The following is a 23,061-nucleotide window of genomic DNA, read 5'->3' on the forward strand; positions in this document are numbered from 1 at the left end:
AGATCAAATGGAAGGCAGTTTTAGGAGGAGGACCAGAAATGATGGTGGACCAGAGTGGCAGTTTTAGATGTGGGGAGAAATAATTGAATTCAAAATAGATGTTCCCATTTATACTAAAATATATGCTACAGAGTAAAGTAACTTGTCAAATATTACAAGCTGTTAAGAGGCAAAACCTGGTTTTGACCAGGAATCCAGCTCTAGGACTCCTCTCTTAACCATCACAGATACTGTAGAACCTACAGGAAATAACTGCCAATCTCTCACTTCAGTCACATGGGCTTTCTTTTGGTTTCTCAAATATGCCATGTTCTTTACTCCTTCAGGGTCTTCACATAAGATTTTCTTTCCCTGAAATGCCCTCCCCACCCCAGATTTATATTTTGCTTTCCTGTTTTTCTTCTCATCCTTCAGACCTCCCCTCAGCTTAAATGTCACCTCCTCAGGGTGGTCTTCCCATTCCATCAAAAGTAAATACCCTCCCCCCTCTGTTATTCTTCCTCACAGTGCTCAGTTTCTTCCTTGGATGAAGTAGGAGGGAAGAACAGGGATTTGTATTTGGACACGCTAAATTTGAGATATCTGTTAACATTCAAGTGGAGATGTAGGGTAGGCAATTGGCCATATAAGTCTGGAATTCAAGGGAAATATCCAGGCTGAGTCATAAACATATATAGCGTTTACAGTCACAAGACTGGATGAGATCAATAAGAGAAAGAGTATAAATAGAAAAGATGTGGAGGGACCAGCAAGGGAGATGCCCAAGGAGTAGAAGAAAACCAAGTTAATGTGATTCCTGGAAGTCAAGTGAATGAAGTGTTTGCAGGAGTTTAAATGACTGATCAACTGGATCAAATGTACCTGGCATAAAACACAGGCGTTGTGTCTTCTGCGGCCAGAGAATCTTAGGAAAATTTTGCCTTTTTTTTTTGGTAAGGATTGGACTAGGAAGAGATTTTGTTATTTATTTGTTTGTTTGTTTATTTATTTATTTATTTATTTATTTATTTATTTATGGATCGCCAACAAGAAAGACCTGGGGTCAGAAAGGTCTGTAGTTTCTAGCTATATCTATAACTATAAATATTTACACCTATGGTAAGTTTGTTTTCATTACAAAGATAACTAGCCTTAGAGATTGCTGCTCTTGTAGAAAACTAAATACTGATGGTTAGGGTTTTAAAGGTCCCACAAAGATGGTAAAATGGGCTAGAAGTGGATTTTACTGCCAGTGCCCCAAGTTGCAGGTAGGTGGCAGAGGAAGTCAGAGCTGTTATTTTCATAGCAGTATGGCATTATTTGTACTGGAGAAATGCATACTGCATGATTCTGGAGGCTTTTCTGCAATTCACAGTGGTACGTTCATCAATAGCTATTACTTTGACTGTACTTTATGAAATCTGCACATTTTGTCTACTCTTTTACAAGCATCATTATAAGTGATGCTCCTGCAGGATCCAAAGCTTCAGATGGACAATTTCAGAAGCAAAGACCAGGAAGGAAATTATATAGATACATATAGAGCTAGGTATTTTATATTATACGTACATATTTATTATACATTATGTTATGTATTATTTATATGCTACATATTTATTATATTTACTGTAGTGTGTAATATATAAACTACTGGTGATACACATCCCATTGTTCTAATGAGGCTTTTCTCCATTTAAAAAAAATCAAGTGATCAAATTTTATAAGATAATAATATTCCATTTGAAACTAAAATCTGATTTCACATTCTTTCAAAAGAGTCACCATTTCCACTGAGGTTTGTGTTGGCAACCTCGGAGTATTAATCCAGTAAATAAGATTAAATATTAACAGAAGTGTGGGATAGATCATTTTCTTTCTTTCTTGGATTTAGAGCTTTGTTCTGCTTTTCATTCTGAGTACATGAGGTGAATGTAGATGGGCCAAATAAAATTAGACATATTAGCATGTCATAATTAATATCAAATGATGAAAAATAATTTTTGCAGGCCAACTTGAAATGAGCTTTTTTGGACCCATGCTAATTATCTGTAGTTTCAATTTTATTATGAACCGCCAACTGCTGGAGATGACTTCAACTGGCTTCACTTGTGCTTTAAATAATTCGTGTTTAATAATGTATTATGCATTACACAGATATTCCTACAGAACCCAAGTTTCAATTACCTGTCACTTCAAATTACAGGCTCCCAGTAATTAGCTTCTGCCACATAACACATAATGGAACAGACCAAAGTTAATAGAAAAGTGGGAGCAAATCTACTGAGCCAGTTTGGCATGAGTAGATTTCAAAATTAACCAATTTGTGTACCTTTTAATATATATCTCCACAGGAATTAAAGAGTCGTCTGATTAACCTTTCTGAGTCTCCCTTATTTGTAATAAAAGAGATAGTGAAGATAGTGTCTGCCTCATAGAGATTACTCATTCACCTTTCGAGATAAAGGCATGTAGTTCAGTCGTCAGGATTTCATCAGTAATCTGCCTTCAAACACCTTTATATCCAGTCACAATTATTTCTAAAAGCAGAGCCAACTAGTACATGGTATTATATTTAGAATAAAATTTGAAGCCTTTATGTGACCCATGAAGCCTTCTATCAACGGTTCTCCAACCTGAGGGCGCATTAGGATCACCCAGGGGGCTTTAGAACAGATTCTGTGAGAGCAGGGTTTGGGGAGGTGGGGAGGCTTGGGAAGGGTGGAGGGCCTCGCCTGACTATGCTTTGTAAGTTTCCCAGCTATGGCAGGTTTGAGAACCACTGCCGTACAGGATCATGTCCAGAGCTACATTGCCTGTGAACTTATTAGAAATGCAAATTATCAGGCCCTACCCTGGATCAACTGAATTGGAAACTGGGAGCTGGGCACAACTATCTGTGTTTTAATAAGGACTCTGGCAGACTTTGATGCCCGCTAAAGTATGAGAACCAGTGCTCCAAGCTCTTACGATTAAAAGTGTGTTTTATCTTCCAGCAAAATCAACATCACTTAGGAGCTTGTTAGAACCCCAGACCCATCTTGGACCTTCTGAAGCAGAATCTGCATTTTAACAAAGTCCCCAGGTGATTTGCAGGCACATTCAAGTTTGAGAAGCACTACTCGAAGACACTGGTTCCAGCCTTGGCTACAAATCGGAAGCTTGGTGGAGCTGTAAAAAAATATATATAGGTACCTGGTGTGCTGAGCAGGCAGCTCCTGGTTCTCCCCCTTTTGACACAGAGAGCTCTTCTTTCATGGTTTGGAATAACCTTTCACAGTAAGAAGGGTTCTTCTCCTACCAGTGGCCTCTTCTCCTGCCCTTTTCACTAGAACAGCTTCAGAGGGAATCACATTGGCTGAAATAGCTAAAATGGTCTGATGCCTGCCTCTGTCTATGCTCAGAGGGCCTCACAACATCCCTAGCTCCCAAAGTGGCCTCTGGTTCTTTTGGCGTGTCTCAACATTCCCACTGCTGCCTGGCCTGCAGCCACTCAACTTTCTCTGCTTTTCTCCCCCTAACTATGGGCTTGTTTTGTCCCTAAAGCACAGCACTGAATAAGCCTTGATGTCAGGTTCTCTAATAAAAATAGAGCCTTCCGCTTATGCCTCATGGGGTAGACATGGATGGGGTAGGTCCCTGTCCTCTCACTTCCTCGCCTGGAAAAAACAAAGAAAACATCTTTGCCTTAGTTTTCAGCTAAACCAAAATTCCCCGTAGAAATGTATTCATAAAACTTGATTCCTAAGAATAATCTCTTCATGGTGTATCAGACATCACCAAATCCTAAACACCATTTAGGTCCAGTTAGGAGCCAGCAACACTGTGTGAGCAAACTGAGTCCCATAGGGACCAAGTCTCAAGAAGCCTCGTAGATGGTAGATGGAGGTGCTGGGGGCTGATCCTACGCCTTCTGATTTCAGGCAGATCTACTTTCTACCATACCTAATCTGCCTCTAGTGCCTGTGGTCTGATAATGACCCCTCCCCCTGAAGGCACCCTCTGCAGGGTCAACTCAGGATCTTTCAGTGGCTTTTAGGATATGCAGGGGGCTCTGCCATCCACTTGGAGCATAAGTATTCAGTTCCCAACTCCCAGACAATGAACTGGGAGACATAAGAAGAGAAAGTTCAGCCCAAACATTGTTTGGCACCATGTCAGTACACTGTAAATCTCCTTACAATATGGTGGAAGACATGACTTTAAAAGAAATATTTGAAGCAATGTATTCAAGACGAAGGTCCTTATTTATCACAGAATTATTACAAACGACTTGTTGCTTAGATACAAATCCTCCTCCCTACCCCCAAACATTTATTTCCATTCTGAACTCACAGGCTATTTCTAGCTGCCAACACAGCTTGCTTTACTCTGAAACATCTTTAATCCTGAGGCCGATCATATATATTTTCAGTGTGTCAGTATAGGTGTAGGATGTTCTCAATTTATTTCTGGAAAGCTGAAATTTTTCATTTGTTGGGAGTAACTTCTAAAAACCAGAAGAGCCTTGTGCTATTGTCAGAACAACATAATAAAGTCTGAAATGAATCTAAGAAATTCAATAGAATAGTTCCTGGAGTGTAGTTCCTGCTCAAAAAAATATCTGTTGAATGAATGTAAAAGTGAGTGCACAAATGAATAAATGTGTACTTTTAAATCTGTACCCTAAATCTAATTAAATTTTTAAGGGTTATGAAAATTTAGAGCACGTTATTTTCATGTTTTTTTCTGTTACATCCTCTTTGAAGCAGTAATTTGGGTATTTTATTTAATCTCAACATTCACTTCAAAAATATACCTGGGCTTCCCTGGTGGCGCAGTGGTTGAGAGTCCGCCTGCCGATGCAGGGGACATGGGTTCGTGCCCCAGTCCAGGAAGATCCCACATGCCGTGGAGCGGCTGGGCCCGTGAGCCATGGCCGCTGAGCCTGCATGTCCGGAGCCTGTGCTCCGCAACGGGAGAGGCCACAACAGTGAGAGGCCTGCGTACCGCAAAAAATAAATAAATAAATAAATAAATAAATAAATATATATATATATATATATATATATATATATATATATACACATACATATACCTATTCACATACATAAACATTCTCAGGACACATGATAAAACATATCAGTGACTACTGTGAATGCTGTAACATGGCTGTATCTGCAAATTTCATGCAATAATTTCTTGGTCTCAAGGATCAAGTTAAATGGCTGCATGGAGATTTGTTCACATATTGCTGGAAAGCAACTTCTGGTTCTGTTCTAACGGCAAATATTTACTTTGGTTAAATAGGCAACAGTGAAGGTCACAATGGACTGACATCTAGCATGAAATGACACTGACATTCACTGACTCTGCATGACTCTGCAGACTTAGACACAAATTGCAGCTGCATTTTTCCAAACATTCACGTGATTTTCTAGAAATCCCAACAGCTTCTCATCTGCTAAACCATTCAGCCAGCCACTAACTTAGGTGACAGACAACAGTGGATGGCATATTTCTGGAGCAAAGAGTGGTGAGAGACAGAGAGAAACGGCTTCACATTTTTCTTTTTCTGTCCTCAGCTTCTGATGCTGATGCTACTGGTTAATAGAACTGCTCAATGAGTATAACATAACAGGCTCTTGGTGGTACCTGAGGCAAGGAGACAAGGGATTTCTGTCTTGGTTTCAGTATGGCGTTGTTAATTCATCCCACTGACCTTAGTTTCAACAGACTCCCCCTCTATCTGAGGAGTATCGGCCAAATGTATCAATGAGTTCCTGAGTCAGGCTTTCTGGGTGCACATCCGAGAGTATGCACTAGGAGACTTGGGGCTGTCAGTGTAATCTCCCTGGGCTTCTGTATCTCCACCAGGAAATAGGAATGACAGTAAAATCGACATGAATATTAAGAGAGGTGATTTAGTCATTCATTTAGCAAATATTTATTGAGTGCCTGCTGCATGCCAGGCACTATTGCAGGTGTTAGGAACATGGTGATGATCAAGACAGAGGAGTCCCCGTACTTACGGAGCTTACATTCTCATGAAAGAAGACAGATGGCAATTCGCTTATGAGAGGGACTGGCACCCAGTAAATAGTACCTTCAACACATAGTTATTGAGCACTCTTTGGGACGGTATGGGTAAAAAATAGTGACCTCAAGCAAATATTCTCTTGAACATTTATTTTCCTACTTGTGCTTTTCTGAATTTTCCAATGCATTTACAATGAGCAGGGATTACTTAGGTAATAAATTAAGAACAATAAAAGAGCAATGACATAATTTAACAAATAACTGAAAGTGTTTTCATGGCATCTAAAAATGAGAATTATGATTCAGGAAATGATTCAACAAACATTACTTGCCCACACGGTTTTCAGCCTGGATGCATATTTTCCAGCTTTTGCACAGTGGTCCATTTATGCTGGGTAACTTCAGCATCTCTCATCCTTTGGTCTAGTCTCCATCCTGGGCCTCCTCCTTTGGAGGGACAGGACTGGTATCTTTGTGTTCAAGAACTCAGTTAATTAAAAATCATTCTAAATGATTTCATTTTTCATTCTTATACAATCAGAAACCCCCAAGCAACTGATATTTGCCCATTGTTAGTGAGCTTCAAATATTGCTTGGTTTTTCAGGTAAATCACCTTCTCTCTTTAGCATGAACGCTTTGTAGCATTACTATTTTCCCTAATGCTGTACTCAAAATGCTATAATTAATATTTTTCTTTTATCCTCTTTCATAATCAGAGCATCACCAAATCCCAATGCCTGCTTTTTAATGACATGTTTTGTCTCTGCCTAGATTAGTACAACCTCCAAAGTCCCAGCAAGTCTTCTTCCTTTCCTAAATCCTTATCCAAAAGCATAGTATTGTTTTATTACTCTCATTCTTCTGGAATTACTTAGCTAATTTTCTTCTATTCACTTTACTGGGTTACTTTTTTTTCTTGCTTATGTGTTCATTTTTAAATTCCCAAATTACTCATTTTGCCCTACATATCCTTATGCAAAATAAAAGAATCTGTTAATTCACCTCACATCTTAAGGTAGAAGAGACTCCATGGTAAAAGTATAAGTATTGCCACGTATTACACAATCATATTACTTATAAAAAAGCCTGTGTAAACAGATGTTCCCACATTTAGTGTTAAGAAATTGTACTTCCCTTTAGTGCTCAAACAATATTTCCAAGACCACTTGTTACTTGACAAAAAATTTAAACATTTTAGCAGATTCCTTCCACCAAATGTTCCCGGCGCACTGCCCAGTCCCATAAATCCACCTGGCATGTCATTCTGACCCCAGCCAGCCTTCTGGTACCAGGCACATGACTCTAGATCCCATCACGCCATCTGTGCTTGGCTTTCTAAGGCTGCTGCTGATCTCTTTACCTCTCCACTCTTCCCATAAGAGGGCATGGCCTATCCCTTAATTCTGAAAAGCTCAGTTAAGCCCTAACTTAAGAAAACTATGCTGAGGACGTGAGGAAATGTAAAGAATTCTTACACAGCTAAATAACTCAGAACTGTGCAGTTTATCGACTACTTACAGAGGTTACAGGCCCCTCCACAGGTGGGGACCTGTTTCTCTTAATTTCAGCACATCTACTACCAGGTTGCTGAAACTAACTTCCCTCCTCGACACAGGAAGGCCCTTTTGCCAATAATTTTCCACTCCTTGGAATCAAGACCCTAGAGAAGGTAAACAGAATATTTCTCAAAGTAAAAATTTACTCTAAAAATACACCACTTTCCTTGAGAAGATAACATCCACTTTTTAATGCAGAGCAACTCAGCTTCTCTTTTTACCAATTCATTCTGAAGTAGGAGCTTGGTCTTAAACTTGTGTAACTTACAGAGCCCCCCTGGAATGGCTCCTCCAAAAACAAAGGGAGAAAAAACTTCTCTGAAAGACAGAAGCAGACCTCTATCCAGAGAAACAAAATGGTCTGGCAGCTTTAAAATACCAGTCTCCCTTCCTTTCTCTTCCCACTTTCCCCATGTGTGGTCATAAAACTTCAAAAATATTGGGGATTTAATCTCAGAGAAAGCTATGCACATGTAAACCTTGACACCTACTCTTTTCTTTGCTCCTTATTATAAGACAAGCATTGATTACTGAACTTGACTGTGATTTCAAGCTGAGAAGTATCACATTTAATTTTGGAAATCAAGCCAGAGAACACAGCCTTAGGACCAAGCAGTCTGCAGCGTGGCTATGTTTATGCATAGCTGAGGCAGAAAAATGGCTGGCAGTTGCAACCAGCACATGTTTAGCTTTTAGTGGCTATAAGGAAGGACTAAAGATATAACCTCACAATAAGATGCTATGAAAGAAACCGAGAGAACCAACATGGTCGCTTCCAGACTGTAATGTAGCATGCCCGTCCTGTGATTGATAGGGACTGGGTTACTTCCATAATTTCCCTGAAGCGCTGCATCTAAAAACTCTTTGTCAGTCAGGAATCCAGTAGGAAACAGATGACACAATCAAACTGGGTAAGATGAAGAGAGTTTAACAAAAGGACTCTTTAATATACAGATGGGTAGCTTAAGGAAATCACAATTTATAGTGCAGTACCCATGGACCAGTAATAGTGGAGAGCTCTTACTCCCTCAGTCCTGAAGGGTCAAGGTGAGACAGCAGTAGAGAATAAGAGGTAGAGAGGGCTATGTGGAGATGGGTGTCAATCTCCCAGGGCACAAAGCAGAAGGAGAAGGGTAGAGAGTGTATTTGGAGGGGTAAACCCTCTGTCCCATTAAGTTAGAGAACATTTCTGGTCTTCCATTTTTACCTTGTACACAATCGCTACAAGGGGAAACTGACTTTTCATCAGAGACTGAACAGGAAGCCAAACGGATCTAATTAGAAGAAAAAAACTAAAACTTTAATTTAATTAAAACTTAAATTACTTAAATTTAATTGTTGATTTACTTAAGATTTCTAAATCAGTTCCTCTATTCTCAAGCACATAATACCTAGACAGTTTTTTCCCCCCAAAGCATTTTGCTATGCATGTAAAATTAATTTCATTTTGTAAACAATAGCTTCTGGAGAATTTTGAGCTGTAGAACACCAAGCTCTGATTGCACATTTGAAAAAATACTCTGTAGTAGTTTAAAAGATCATTTTGAAAGTGATGCATCTAGAGACAGTAATACTATATGAGATAGTGTGGACAGTTGGGATAGAAAGAAGATGATAATATGAGAAAAATTTGGAGGTGGAATTAATAGAATTTGGTTCTTGATTGAATATGGGCATAACTTAGGAGTCCGGGATGACTCTTAGACTCCTAGTTTAAAAAAAAATGTGTAGACAATCAGTAGGATGGGTGGATATTTCAATTGGGGACATATAGAACTTAATGTACTGCTGAAACCCAACCAGCTGGATACATACGTTTCCCACAGAAGAAAGAGATATGGAAATTATAATGTAGGAGTGAGTTAAGGACTATTGTTATGGTTGGAATCAGGTGAAGATGGAGAACAGAGCAAAGAGATGGCCAAGAATGGAGACTTTAGCAACAACATTTTGAGAATTCAGATCTCTTCCTGCTTTAGTGCCATTGATAATTTTTCCCATCAGACAGTAAATTCCAGTGAGGAGAGGGACTTGGCCTATCTTGTTTATAACAGTATCCCCGATATCTAGCAGAGTGCTTGGCACATGGTAAGTCTCGATATACATTATTGAATGAATGATGAGTTCAATCTGGCTAATGGGCATTGGAGAGGGTCATCTGATTTAGGAACTGGAGTTATTTATAGATCAATTCACTCTGATTCTCCCATCTAGACCTCTTTTAGGGCTCCCCACTGAATTTGAAGTTCTTTTTCTTGGCTAGCTATTGTTAGGAAGTTTTATCTTTTTTGCTTCTACTATTTCTCAGTTTTTAAATTTGTCTTAATTCTTTCATTTCAAGCTTTGTTTCAGGTCTGTCTTTTAAGAAATGATTATTTTTAACCATGCCTCTTTATTCAGCTTTCCCTGTAGAGAAAGCTTTTCTCACTTTTTTCTTGTATAACCAGAGGCCCATTCAATATTTGGAAAGCAATCACCAAACATGCTCACAAGTACAGATAGATAATGTACTAAAAATCTAAAAATACTTTAAGGACTGTGTATCTTAAAGCAGTGGTCTCCAAATCAGGGTTGCTTGATAAGAACTTTGCTGATCTCAAGTGAATTTTCAATACAGGACAGGAAGTAGGAACCGGATTAGCCTTGAGCTAATTGTCCAGAAGTCATGTATCATGCAAAATAAAGACTCTGGTGGGGGGGGGGGTACATGGGCACACAAAAGGAAGAAATTTCCATAACTTCAACTTTTTTGATATCATCTTCTTTATACCAGTTCTCATAAACTTTAGAATTCATCAGAATCATCCTGAGTGCTTGTGAAAACCCAGGTTGCTCTCCTCATTCCCCCAAATTTCTATTTCAGTACAGCAGGGCCTGAGGATTTGCATTTCTTACAAGTTCCTAGGTGATGTTAATGTTGTTGTTTCAGGAAACAAGCTTTGAAAACCGAAGGCTTTAGACTCTGACTTCATAAAGAAACAACCACCACATCGAACACACCTTTCATCCATCCTGAGTCTTAGGATGCATTGACATGGGATGTAAAAATTATGAACAGAGAAAAGGATGAATCAAAATGAATGACTCTGGTGACAGTGTACAAATCAAAACGTTTTTTAAGTCAGGTGTTTACCAAAAAAATTTAAGAAGGACTTCATTGAGATGTCAATTGAAAGGTAATTGAAAGTAATTTTTGACAGACCACTATATGATTTTTGGCATATAATTCAGAAAGAAGTTTAAAAATATTGAGTTCTGCATAATAAAACTATCATTTCCATTTACTTATTTAAGTGAGAAAGTTTTTTCAATGTTTAAATCTGTAAGAATAAAATAGGAATAGAATTGATGCTAAGCCATGGCACATTCTAGTTTTAGGTAATATTTACTCATGGAAATGTGAATTGGGAAAAACAGCCCTAATCATCTCATTGAGATACATTTCTAATAAAATGTTACAATTTGTGTAATTAGCTTTCAGATTTTGTAAGAGTGTAATATTGTTTTGAGAAATTGTATACCTATAAATTACAATGATAACTTAATCCAGGAGAGGATTTTTAACTTTTATACCTTTATGTTTATGTTCATAAGACAAAATTAATTTTCCACTTGAAAGTACAAATTTTGATGTATATATGTTGATAGCTTAATCAATAGAAGACTTTCAAGCACATAAATGTATAATATTTAGATACAATTCCATGGGGGAACTGAAATTAAAAAAGCAAGTCCAAAAATAAAAACATAAAATATCTGACTATTAAAAGAGTATTTTTCTTCAAGTATTTTTTAGATGGATGATAGTGGGAATCAAACTATTACAGTATTTAGAATCCACTGAATATATTTAAAAGAGTGATATCACATGTTTATTTTAGAACAGCAATATTTAGAATATGCCAAAACTAAAATCCTTTACAATTGTTTTGCTTTATGATGAAAAACATTTTGGTTGACAACTTAAAATGTGATGGATACAGAGTTTAAAATTTTATTTTAGAGTACACACTATCAAAAAATCACTTACGACTTACTGCCTTAAGGCAATCAACTTTTAATCTTCAGCAGGGATCATTTGATGGACTCAGACAGAACTGTGAATTTAAATTCCAATGAAAACCCAGGCTTTGCCTATTCTGTAAACATCTCAACAAAAACCATTCTTGTTCTTGTTTGGCATTTTCTCTTTCTTGTCCAGCTGGGATCCAAACACTCAGAAATGAGTAATAATGGGAAAAGATTATACACTCTTGAATGACTCATTCAAAGACCTTTATAAACTTTGTATATAGACTTGTTTTAGAAAAGAATCATTTGGGTGAATTCTGGTTTGTTTAGCAAATGGGAACTGCAGCACAGTTAAAAGAAAAGAAGAAAGGATGCACAAATGGTACAAAACCATCACTGCAGGCCTTTTCCTTCAAAAACCACTTCACTGCATTTGTAATACTGGGAAACATAAAAAGAAACACATTAAAAAATGTTGAAGTCATCACTGAGTCTTTACCTTCTTGATAATAACATCTTTTGCTTTTATCTAAGATATATTTTCTCTTGCAGATTCTTTTCTTGGGAGACAGTCTTGCACAGGCATGCACAAAATCAACTCTGAACTTCTTTGAAACCTATTATATTTTTTCTGTCCATTTTCAAACTCCACAACTTTATTTTGCATGATATATGACTCCTGCACAATTAGCTCAAGGCTAATCCAGTTCCTACTTCCTGTACCGTAATTGAAAATTCACTTAAGATCAGCAAAGTTCTACTTGCTATCACATTAAATGATGTATTCCTCCCGATACAATCTCTCATACCTCTTTTCCATTTCAGCTACCCAAGAAAACACCTCTTCTTCCCCTGATATGCAACCTAACTTTTAGAAGTGAATAGAAAACCACCTCTGGCTGACTTTGAGTAGTGTTGAGCCTCCTTAAACTTCTCACTCTGTTCCAGCATTGTGGGTAATGGAACATCCCATAGACTCTATTATTTGCACCTAGATCAATAAAAATTTATCTGATGTATTTATAAACATCTAATAAGGGTGTATATGCACAAGTAATACAAATTCTTATATACTCTCTTGGGTAATTTCTATTTAAAGTTCTGTATAAAGATATGACAGATTGAATATTAAAAGGACAAGCTAAGCAAGGAAAAGAATCTCTTCTGTATCTATTAATGCCTAACTTCCCACATATTTTTGACATTCCAAGAAAGAAACCTCAAAATAATTTTCCACTCACCTTTGTCCTTTATGATATCTTCTATACAGCTGCAGAATATATAATGGATTTGTTCTTCCAAATTATCAATAAAGATATTGAATAGAATGGGCTGTAAAATAACTCCCATGGGATGCATCCAGTATAAAAATCTTACATTGGCAGAGACCTGTCTAGCTCATTTACTGCTGAATCTCCAGGGCCTAGTACAGTGCCTAATACATAGTAAGTACTTAGTAATAGTGAATGAATGAAAATAAAGGGGTGGATGAATATCTGGATGGATAGGAACTTGGTGTTTTTGACATCTTCTGATCTTTTTTTTTAGATATGATCTTCTAGCCAATAAATTAACCTCCTAAATGTATAACAATTGAGACACAATATTTTATGTTTTTATTGAGAGTATTATTAATCTCCAGGTTCTGGAGATTACCTGCATCCACTACAAACAAACTATGTAACTTGGGACAAATGAATTGAATTCTCTATGCTTGATCCCTCATCAATCAGACATTAACAGCCTCTCTCTTAGGCTTGTTGGGAGATAATACACATAAAACACTTGGCCTGGTTAATAGGAAGAATTCTGTAAGTGTGACCTATCACTTTTCCTATTGCATGTTTCCTTCATATTTGAGATTAAAGCCTAAGAATGTATATGTAAACATTATCAGAATTACTATCTCAATTTTTGCAGGGACATTTATAATCACCTCTCTGCTAGCCATAAAATAATTTCATCCAAGCCAGCAGCTTGTACTTCATGATAGATCTAGAATGTAAAAATGTTGGTGCACATTAGGGTTCAAAGTTGTAAATAACCAGACCAGTCACAGTATAGTAAAAGAAGGATTTTAGGTTTCTTTGGCGAAACAAAAGCAGGTATAAAAAGTTACAAAGATTTTAGATTTTCATTCACAAAAAAAAAAAACAGTCATTCACATTTTACACTATACACGTTTTAATATAAATACAGGAACGTATTATGTGCATTGTAATGAAAGAGGAAAAATTAAAACCTAATAGGTAGACACAGAGTTGTTCTGTGCTCTAGAACACCCAAAGGTGGATCACATTTAACGCAGCAACCAAGGGAACTTGCCTAAAAACAGTGTGTATGATTGTGGCTACTGTGGTTCCTTCTAAGTCAAAAGAGGTTCTGTGAAAAAGAATCCATGTTGGGTCTGCTCTTCTTCTATTTGTATTTTATTTGTTGTCCTCTCAAGATCATTCTAACTAAAATTAGGGAAAGACTCCTAAATGTTTTCTTTCTATTACAGGGTTTTCTTTAAACATTAAATTAAGTGGATAATGATTCAGAGTCATCTTCAGCAGTCATTTTATTCAAATTAAGGGGAGAAAACAGAGTGGGAAGAGATAGGAAGAAACTTTAACACATACACTCCACCTAATAGGAAGCAACACCCACACTATTTCTATATATATGCTCCTTGCTTAGAATGGGCAAACATCATTTGCTGAAAGCTATACACTTTTCCACTCTTTTTATAATAAACACTTGATGCATTCTATCCATCCCATTATTTAATCAGGGACAGAGTACCTAGATTATATTGTTCCAAACTGTGTGAGGGAAGTATAAAGGCTAACACTGAAAAATAACTAACATACTATGTCAATGTTCAGGTTTGGGGTAAAATAACATCCAATAAATTAAATCAGTATGGCTTACTTCATTTATTTATGTATGCTTCACAGCTGCAGCATTCATACATGAACATTCAAAACTTTATAAAAGATTAAAATGGTTATATATACAAAATTTCTTTCTTTGAATGTGTGTTGTTTTAACAAAACCCCTCCCTCCAGAGCCCTAGGTCTATATCCATTTGAAATGTTGTTGATCTGTAATCTTGCAAGTTAGTGTTATAAAAGCCATTAAAAAGGAGACCCAGTTGAGTTAATAATTAGCACTTTGACCCCTAAAAAATGCTCCTAGTCATAGAAAAGTCCTCCATTCAGGCCTTTCTTGTAAGTGAAGAAAAAGAAATGCAGCAAAAAGAGAGTTCCACGTTGCAGTCTCTAGTTCCGTTGGGATCCCATTAGCCAGCCAGGCTTCAGCATCACATGGAAGCTGGCTGTACCTAGGGTGGAAATGGTGCAGTGACCTACAAAACTTTGTGTTTGTTAATAGTCCAGGAAAAGCCATCCTCCATCTTGCTGACAAAGGGCAAGGGAAACCATTTCCAGCCTAAACAAACTACCAAAAGCAGCCGAACAAATGATTAAAGACCTGTAAGGCTCCATAATCATCATTAAATATGCCCGAACTCAGTGTGACTTTTTATTTTATATACAGGATTAAAATCAACATTAAATCATCTTATTTACATTGCCATTGGTGCTGAAATGGAGCTTTTTAAATAGTACAGTAGGCTGGTATACATTATAAAATGGTCTGCACTGGAGGCAAATAGAAAACTAAAGAAATTAGATAGTCTGGAAATGGTTACATTCTGCCCTTATTTTCTTTCCTTTTGTTTGCTTTCTTTTTGAATGCCAATACTTTCATTTAAAATGTTTTCGAGCACAGCAACACAAAGTGACTGGACGGTGGTCCAAAAATCCAAACCAACTGATAATACTTCTCGAGGTGATAGGAAAGGCACAGGAAGTTAGGACTTTGGCTGAAATGATGAAAACACATGTTCGCCATTTTAGGGATCAGCGCCTTGATTCTTGCCACCTCCTGCTCCAACGGTGATCATGTTTTGATGTATTTATTGAATTGTCCTTTGCTGATGAGGAATTTTTAAAGTATTTCTTAGAATAAGTCCTTTGGTATGCAGATGCTACATGGAAGGAAAGAAAGAAAGAAAAGAAAACACAACAATATTACTTGCTCCATACCCTAAACTACCAATACCGTAGCCGTAAAATGAGAGTGTCTAGTAGTTGTTATAGCATGGTTGTCCATTCTTTCTAAAGGACCACTTACGGTTCAGGCAGGTAATTTTAGGCATAGCCCATCTTCCATTTCCTAGGCAACGGATGGTTGGAAGGTGGCGTTGAATGAAACCATCTTTGCAGTGATATCTAATCAGGGAGTTGATTTCATAACGAGGTTTCATCTTTCCAAAGGTCTTGGCATTTTCTACAACAGGGGGCTGGCCGCAAGCAACTAAAGAAAAGTAAATTGGGTTATTTCCAAATAATCTAAGTATTTCTATTGGCATGAGTTTCTCTTTTTTTTTTCTCTTTCCTTCTTTATTATACCCAATCAAGCACCTTCAGCAGTCATTTAGATTAAGAAATTGAAAATTTTCAAGACAAAACTAAACAGTAAGGCTCTGGGCCTAGTTTGAATCTCAGATTCTGTCATCTTGAATTGTGCTTTTTTTTTTTTAAAGAACCATAGGGCATATGGTCATACATTCATCTGTCCATTTGGAGGTGCTACTTTTCTGAAAAAAATTCTAAATTAAAAGGAATTTGGAATTTCCTGTCTCATGCCACCATGTGGCCTGTTGATGTTGTCTTCACCACCATCCCAATGTTTTTATTTATTACCCACCTTCACTTCAAATAATAATAGATTTGTAATAATTAACTATTATTGTCACTTCCCCCCAAAAAACTTACAATCTATAATAACATCATAGCTTCAAAATGTGGACAAAATATGTCCAAAATATGGATAAAATACCGACTCTTCAGTATAAATAAAATATCTCCAGGTTCAATTATGTTTATTTGCTCTTTTCTGTCTTCTGTACAGAGACAGGGAGCAAGTCAGGACATAGTATTCATGCTTCAATTTTGTAATTACCTTATAAATATAAATTTCAACTCTTAAGCAGGGTAAGTAAAGGTAAATCTTGGAATATATAACCATAATTTTTAACCCACAATAAAAAATTCTGTATATCAACAAACTTAGTGATGGTAGAAATAGTAAAAAGGAAATAGTAGTAAAAGAAACTTCACAATTTTGAAATTCAAGAAGCTGGGAAAATTGGTTCAACTGAATTTGTATTAATTTGTAATTTTATTCAATATTAGTGTACTTGTTTTAAATGATATATTTTAAAAATTAACTTTTATTAAGTGATTGTGTTTTGCTATATATCTCTAATAAAAATATAACTTCACTTCAATATAATTTCCCTAAATGACATTTCCTATCAATAGTTTACTTTAAGAATGCCATCATGAGGCCCACCTGATAAGCATGTCATATTCTCTCATGAAATAATGCAAATCTTCAATGGGAGGATGGATGATTACCAGAAACCTTGGTACCAAGATGTTTGGATGTCAAAAGTTCATGAATATTAAATTTATTTACATATTCAAAAGGCTGTTTATAACCGTATTCTTTTGAAATGACAAATGTAGGTTTAACTTAAATATTTAGTTCCTTTAATTTACTTCTGCCTGACAAAGCAGCTTAGAATGTATTGACCCATAGCAAACAAAGCTGTCTTTAATGAAACACAATCCAAGCATATATTTTCATTCACATAAGAAATTGTCACTCAGATAGACATAACCTAAAAATAGATTATAAAGTCCTACTATCTATAACTAAGAAATTAGAAACATTTGTGTATGTATTTGATTTTTACAAATTCGTAGAAGATAAACTGAGATTTCTATAATAATATGTCATTTGCAATTAATAACCTACACTATGTATATAGTTCAATGAAAACCCGCATCTGGATATCTACACTTCTTTTATTGTAATATGGAAAGTCTATACTAGGGTCCAGATACTAGCAAGTTTCAGATAGAATGAGATGGAAGTGATACGGAAGGTTAAAAATTATCAATTAGATAACCCACTATACTTGATTCTGACTAATTAAAAGTTGTCTTTAAATTTGAGAGGAAAGCAATATACAGATTTCTTCCAAAACTATAAATGAAGACTTATTATAAAGTTAAAATAATTCAGGGAGTGTGGTACTGGCAAGGACACGCAAACAGACCAGAAATAGATCCACATATATATGCCTGATATTTGATGGAAGCAACATGTCAGAGCAGTGGGGAAAAGGTAGGTTTTTCACTTGGACAATTGGGTATTCATATGGAAAAAAATATGTATTTGGTTCCCTACCTCAGAGAATCCATGGGAGATCAATTCTAGATGGTTTAAATATATAAATGTAAAAGACAAACTATAAAACATTTAAAAACAACATAGGATAGCTTTCTGACTTTAGGATAGGTAAAGATTTCTTAAGACACAAAAAGGTTTAAACCATAAAGGAAAATTCAACAAAATGAAGAACTCTGTTCATTAAAAAATGCCATGGGGAAAGACAAGCTACAAACTGGGAGTAGATATTTGCAACATATAATTGTCAAGGGATAAATAACCAGGACATTTTAAAAAACTCTCACAAATCAATATATAAAAGAGAAGCAATCAATTTTTTAAAATATACAATAGACATGAACAGAAACCTTACAAAAGAAGAGCTATAAATAAAAGTGTGTGAAAAGATATCCAGGGAGAAGTATCCAAGACAACGTAAATTAAATCACAAGAGATAACATTTTATACCCACCAGATTGGCAAAAATTTCAAAGTCCATTAATATCAAATGTTGGAGAAGATGTGGAGTAACCGGACCTTTCACACATTGCTGGTGGGAGTGACAATTGGTACAACCATTTTGGAAAATAATTTGGCATTTTCTAGTGAATTTGATAGTACATGTATCTTATGACTCTGCACTTCACTCCTGGAAAAACACCCTATGGAAACTTGCAGAGATCTACCACAAACAAGTTCAAGAATAGTCGAAGAAACATTGTTTATAATAGTGAAAACACTGAATGTAACCCAAATGTCCACTGGCAGGAGAACTGATAAATAAGATGTTATATAGTCATATACTGTAATACTACACAGCAGCCAAAATGAAGAAATACAGCTACATGCATCAACATGGATAAATTGCACAAACATAATGCTGAACAAAAAAAGCAATGCACAAAATACAAACAGTATGATTCTACTTAAAGTTCAAAAATGTGCAAAACTAAAAAATTTGTTTACAGATACAAGCATATGTGATAATTCTAAAGAGAAAAGAAAGGGGATTAAGTCATTATCTATGGCTGGATTTGGGAAGTAAATGGATGGGATTGGAAGGAACCTGCAGGATGTCCCAAAGATGTGTAGATAGTATCAAACGAGGTGGTGTTTTTTTTTTTTTTTAAAGTCTTTTATATATAATATAATCCTTCTTTGCAAGTGTTTAATTAAAACGACCTAGGTCTGCATGTTTAAGATGTCTAAAATATCTGAAAGGAAAAATAAGTGTCATTTATAAAAGTCTACAGACATTTATAAAATTCGTAACATTCCCCAGAGTACTGATTAACAAAGAATTAAGTCTACACAAATAAAAATCAGACAGTAGGGAGATAAAATATATGAATAATTTTGTTTTGTTTTATTTTTCTCCTTTAATGAGGTAGACCTAATGTTTTGTAAATCTTTCCCCATTGGTAAATGTCTACCATGATGTTACTTTTGTGAATCCTTTTTAGATAAGGCAGTGGTTCTCAACCTGGGGCAGTTTTCCTCCTCTCCCTCCTTTCCCAGGGATAGTTGGTGATGGCTAGAGACATGGATGGTTGTCACAAAGCAAAGGAGGATGTGGAGTGGAGGAGAATGTTACTGGCATTCAGTGCATAGAGGGCAGAGATGATGCTAAACATTCTGCAATGCACAGGACAGCCCCAACAAGTAAGAACTGTCTGGCCCAAAATGTTAATAGTGCTGCTGCTAATAAACCCTGGCATAGGAAAAAACAACACCGGAAATAAAAGAATGTTTGGATCACAAAATGAAAAGCATGACTCCAGGGAACATTTGGAGATCTAAGAGGGCAAACATGACATTTGGATAAAGACAGACAGTTCTTTAAAGACTTCTTACACTAGAAACAGGGAAAAGAGCAAATAACTTGATTTGCTGTTTTCACAAGTTCCATCGCATAAGTGCGGAAGTAACATACATAGTCAGGAAAGCTGCTCACACATAAAAGATATTCAGAATAAATTCTGCTTTAGACAAGAGAATGGCAGAGTATAGTAGTCATGGATAACAGCTGAGTTTCATCTCAGCTTTGTGTATCTTACTGTTCTCTTTCTTCTGATAGAATTTCTCTAGTGGTGTTTGTCTTTCCTAAAATACCTATAGAGTGTATTTTTAGTTTTATTATTTTTATATTCAAAAATAAGTCAAATGGATTTTGTATTTTGCATTTGTACTTTGTATGTTTAATTGAGGTGGGTAAAATCTGAGTATAGAGATTAAATACTCATGTTCTAACATCATTATCAATTGCAAATAGGTTTATAAATTTTTATGGAAATCCTATTTTTTAAAGGAAGAAGTCTATAGAGTGTGCCTTAGAATTTGAACATATTGGTCAATGATAAACACTTTCAAAAATCAGCTTTCTTAATTTTATCTGTTTAATATCAACTAAGCAATTCTCATTATATTATTAACTTATAAACATAAATGTTTTTATTGTATCATATTTTGAAGGTATTCAACAATAGATATAGGGATGGCATTTTTGTTCTATGGTTTTTGTGTACAGATGGAGCTTCTAAGGGAATGAGTGAAAAACTCAAATGTCTATAAAGACCAGGAACTTAACCAAAAAGGAGGAAAGGTCTGAATGAGGACTGCAATGAATTGGAGACCACAGTCCCACCAAGGGAGGGTGGTAGTTTTCAGCTGCAGTATTTAAACCACTGATAAATTTGAACATGGGCCAGATGGCACCAGGTGTTCTTTTTTTTTAAGTAAAAACTTCACATTATTTTATGATACATACCAGTTTTTTATTGTTGACAACTAATTAAAATTTTTTTGTTTCTTTAAAATTTTTATTTATTTATTTATTCTACAACTATTTTTTTTTTTAATGCTCTCCTCATCAAAATAAACAGGTTTATAGGCCCTTGGGCTGGCAATTGTTTTTCTTAAAAATACTGCCAGGTAGTTTTTCTACATAAATGCTACATTGTTATCTTAAGCACTTGAAATCTAAGATGAACACATTACTGAAAACAAACTTTTCAATTATATTGAAAAAGTAAACCATTCCAGAGCAATAAGAGACGCCATATGTGACATCCAGCTTATGTCTTAAAGAATGACATTAGGGCTTCCCTGGTGGCGCAGTGGTTGAGAGTCCGCCTGCCGATGCAGGGGACACGGGTTCGTGCCCCGGACCGGGAAGATCCCACATGCCGCAGAGCGGCTGGGCCCGTGAGCCATGGCAGCTGAGCCTGCGCGTCCGGAGCCTGTGCTCCGCAATGGGAGAGGCCACAACAGTGAGAGGCCCACGTACCGCAAAAGAAAAAAAAAAAAAAAAAAAACCAAAAAAACAGAATGACATTTATTCTTCCTGAATTTACTTGATAATTGAAATGCAGATTAAGTATACATTATTAATGGAGTAATCATTACCTGTTCCTTTCTTGCAGGTATAGGTGAGATGGTAATTGCAGGGAACATCATTCCACTGGCCATTCTCATGCCATATAATTACAACACAATCTTCTCCAGCAGAAAAGAAACTATCTGGCTGATTGGGCCTCCAGTTCTCATATTGCTGTAAAAATGGAGGGAGAAGATAACTATTGACAGTCAAAGAGAAGCATATTATAAAAGCGACAGTGCCATTACTGCACGATTAAATTAGAAGGAACTCAACAATTTCTGTTGAACCATCTAGCTGAAATAATTCTGGTGGTAAAGAAAAAGATTTTTACACTCTGAGTGGAAAATGTATATATCTCAAAGTCTCTCTTCAACAAATATATATATTTTTTCCTTTGGCGATGAGATATATCTAAGGAATCAATGCTCAATTTAAGAATTTTAACCATGTCATTATTATTAATTATAACAGCATTAATGGAAGTGGAACAACTAGAGAAAAAAATTCATAATCTCATCACTCTAATCTGTCATGTTTTCTTCCAAACCCTATTATGTGCACATATAATTTTATGTAGAGGTGATTATAGTGCAATAAAATGGTCATTCCTTCTTTTATATTTTTACCACTATAAAGTACCTTTGTCTTATTGAATGTAATTGTTTTCATCCAAATTCTTTGCTATGTTGATATATATATATATTGATATATTTGCTATATTTATTTTTTTGTTTACCCGATATACCTGTGCCCATCATTTTATATTCAACTTTTCTGAGTAATTCTGTTTTAGATATGATTCTTATGTGCACCATCCAGTTGTGTTTTGCTTTATGATCTAATCTGGAAGTTGTTTTAATAGGAACATTTATCACATTTATGCATATTAATATACAAGATAATGCTTTAAAATATATGTCTTACTATAAATATATGTTTGCTTTTCTTTAATGTGTGTTCAGATAATTAAAAGGAATTTTATTGACCTGATGTTTTTCTACTGGTTACCTTTATATCTACATCTTTAGATGATACCTTTTGATTCCCTAGTTTGAGCAATGAGATATAACCAGAAATATCTTTTGCCTTCCATCACAGTAATACATGTCTTTTATTCAGCACCAGTAACGAATGAAGCCCTCTTCTGGTACTTGGTATGCATTATCTCTAACAGTAATCCAGCAAGACTGGGAATAACTTGAAACTTAGCAATGTTAAACACCCAGGACTTTTAGGTCTACATTCAATTTTTTGTTGCCTTAAAATGTAACCTCCATATCAACCAATAATTATATGAAAAACACAGTCCTTATGCCTATTCAAAAATAACAAACTTTAGTGAGATGAAAATAATATTGGACCATAAATAAGAGAGAAGCTTTCTAGCCTCCGGTCTCTTAACTAGAATGTGATATGGGACATGTTTGTTCATTGTCTCTCTGGCTCAACTTGGGTATTGCTTTCCCAATATGCTTTGCCTACTGTCACGTTTAAATCACATCTAATGCTGACCAGACTGGTGGAGACAAATTTCCTTCATATGAAAGAAATATGTATTCAGATTTATGTGACAATGGCAAATGTGACTGTTTCTTCTGGGCCTACAGATCTATTAGTCTTTCCTTGAATTAAATTTAAAATAAGTCTGTGTGTAGAAAACAAACTTATGGTTACCAAGGGGGAAAGGGGGAGGAGGGATAAATTGGGAGGTTGGGATTGACATATACACACTATTATATGTAAAACAGATAACTAATAAGAACCTACTGTATAGCACAGGGAACTCTACTCAATACTTTGTAATGGCCTATATGGGAAAAGAATCTAAA

At 35.9% G+C, this 23,061-nt stretch overlaps 1 protein-coding gene across 4 annotated transcripts in view; it reads right to left on the reverse strand.

Annotated features, from left to right (window-relative positions):
• Window positions 1-15,470: 15,470 nt before the first annotated feature.
• Window positions 15,471-23,061, reverse strand: part of VCAN (versican) — a gene marked incomplete at both ends in the record, with an annotated part of 100,893 nt that continues 93,302 nt past the window's right edge. For all 4 annotated transcript variants that reach the window (XM_079701989.1, XM_079701987.1, XM_079701988.1 and 1 more), the window contains 3 exons: window positions 15,471-15,598; window positions 15,745-15,927; window positions 21,259-21,403. In XM_079701989.1, coding sequence (XP_079558115.1) covers window positions 15,471-15,598; window positions 15,745-15,927; window positions 21,259-21,403 — 456 coding nt within the window. The remainder of the gene's footprint in view (window positions 15,599-15,744; window positions 15,928-21,258; window positions 21,404-23,061) is intronic.

The sequence above is a fragment of the Hyperoodon ampullatus genome, assembly GCF_949752795.1.
Source record: "Hyperoodon ampullatus genome assembly, chromosome: 4".
Classification (NCBI taxonomy): domain Eukaryota; kingdom Metazoa; phylum Chordata; class Mammalia; order Artiodactyla; family Ziphiidae; genus Hyperoodon; species Hyperoodon ampullatus.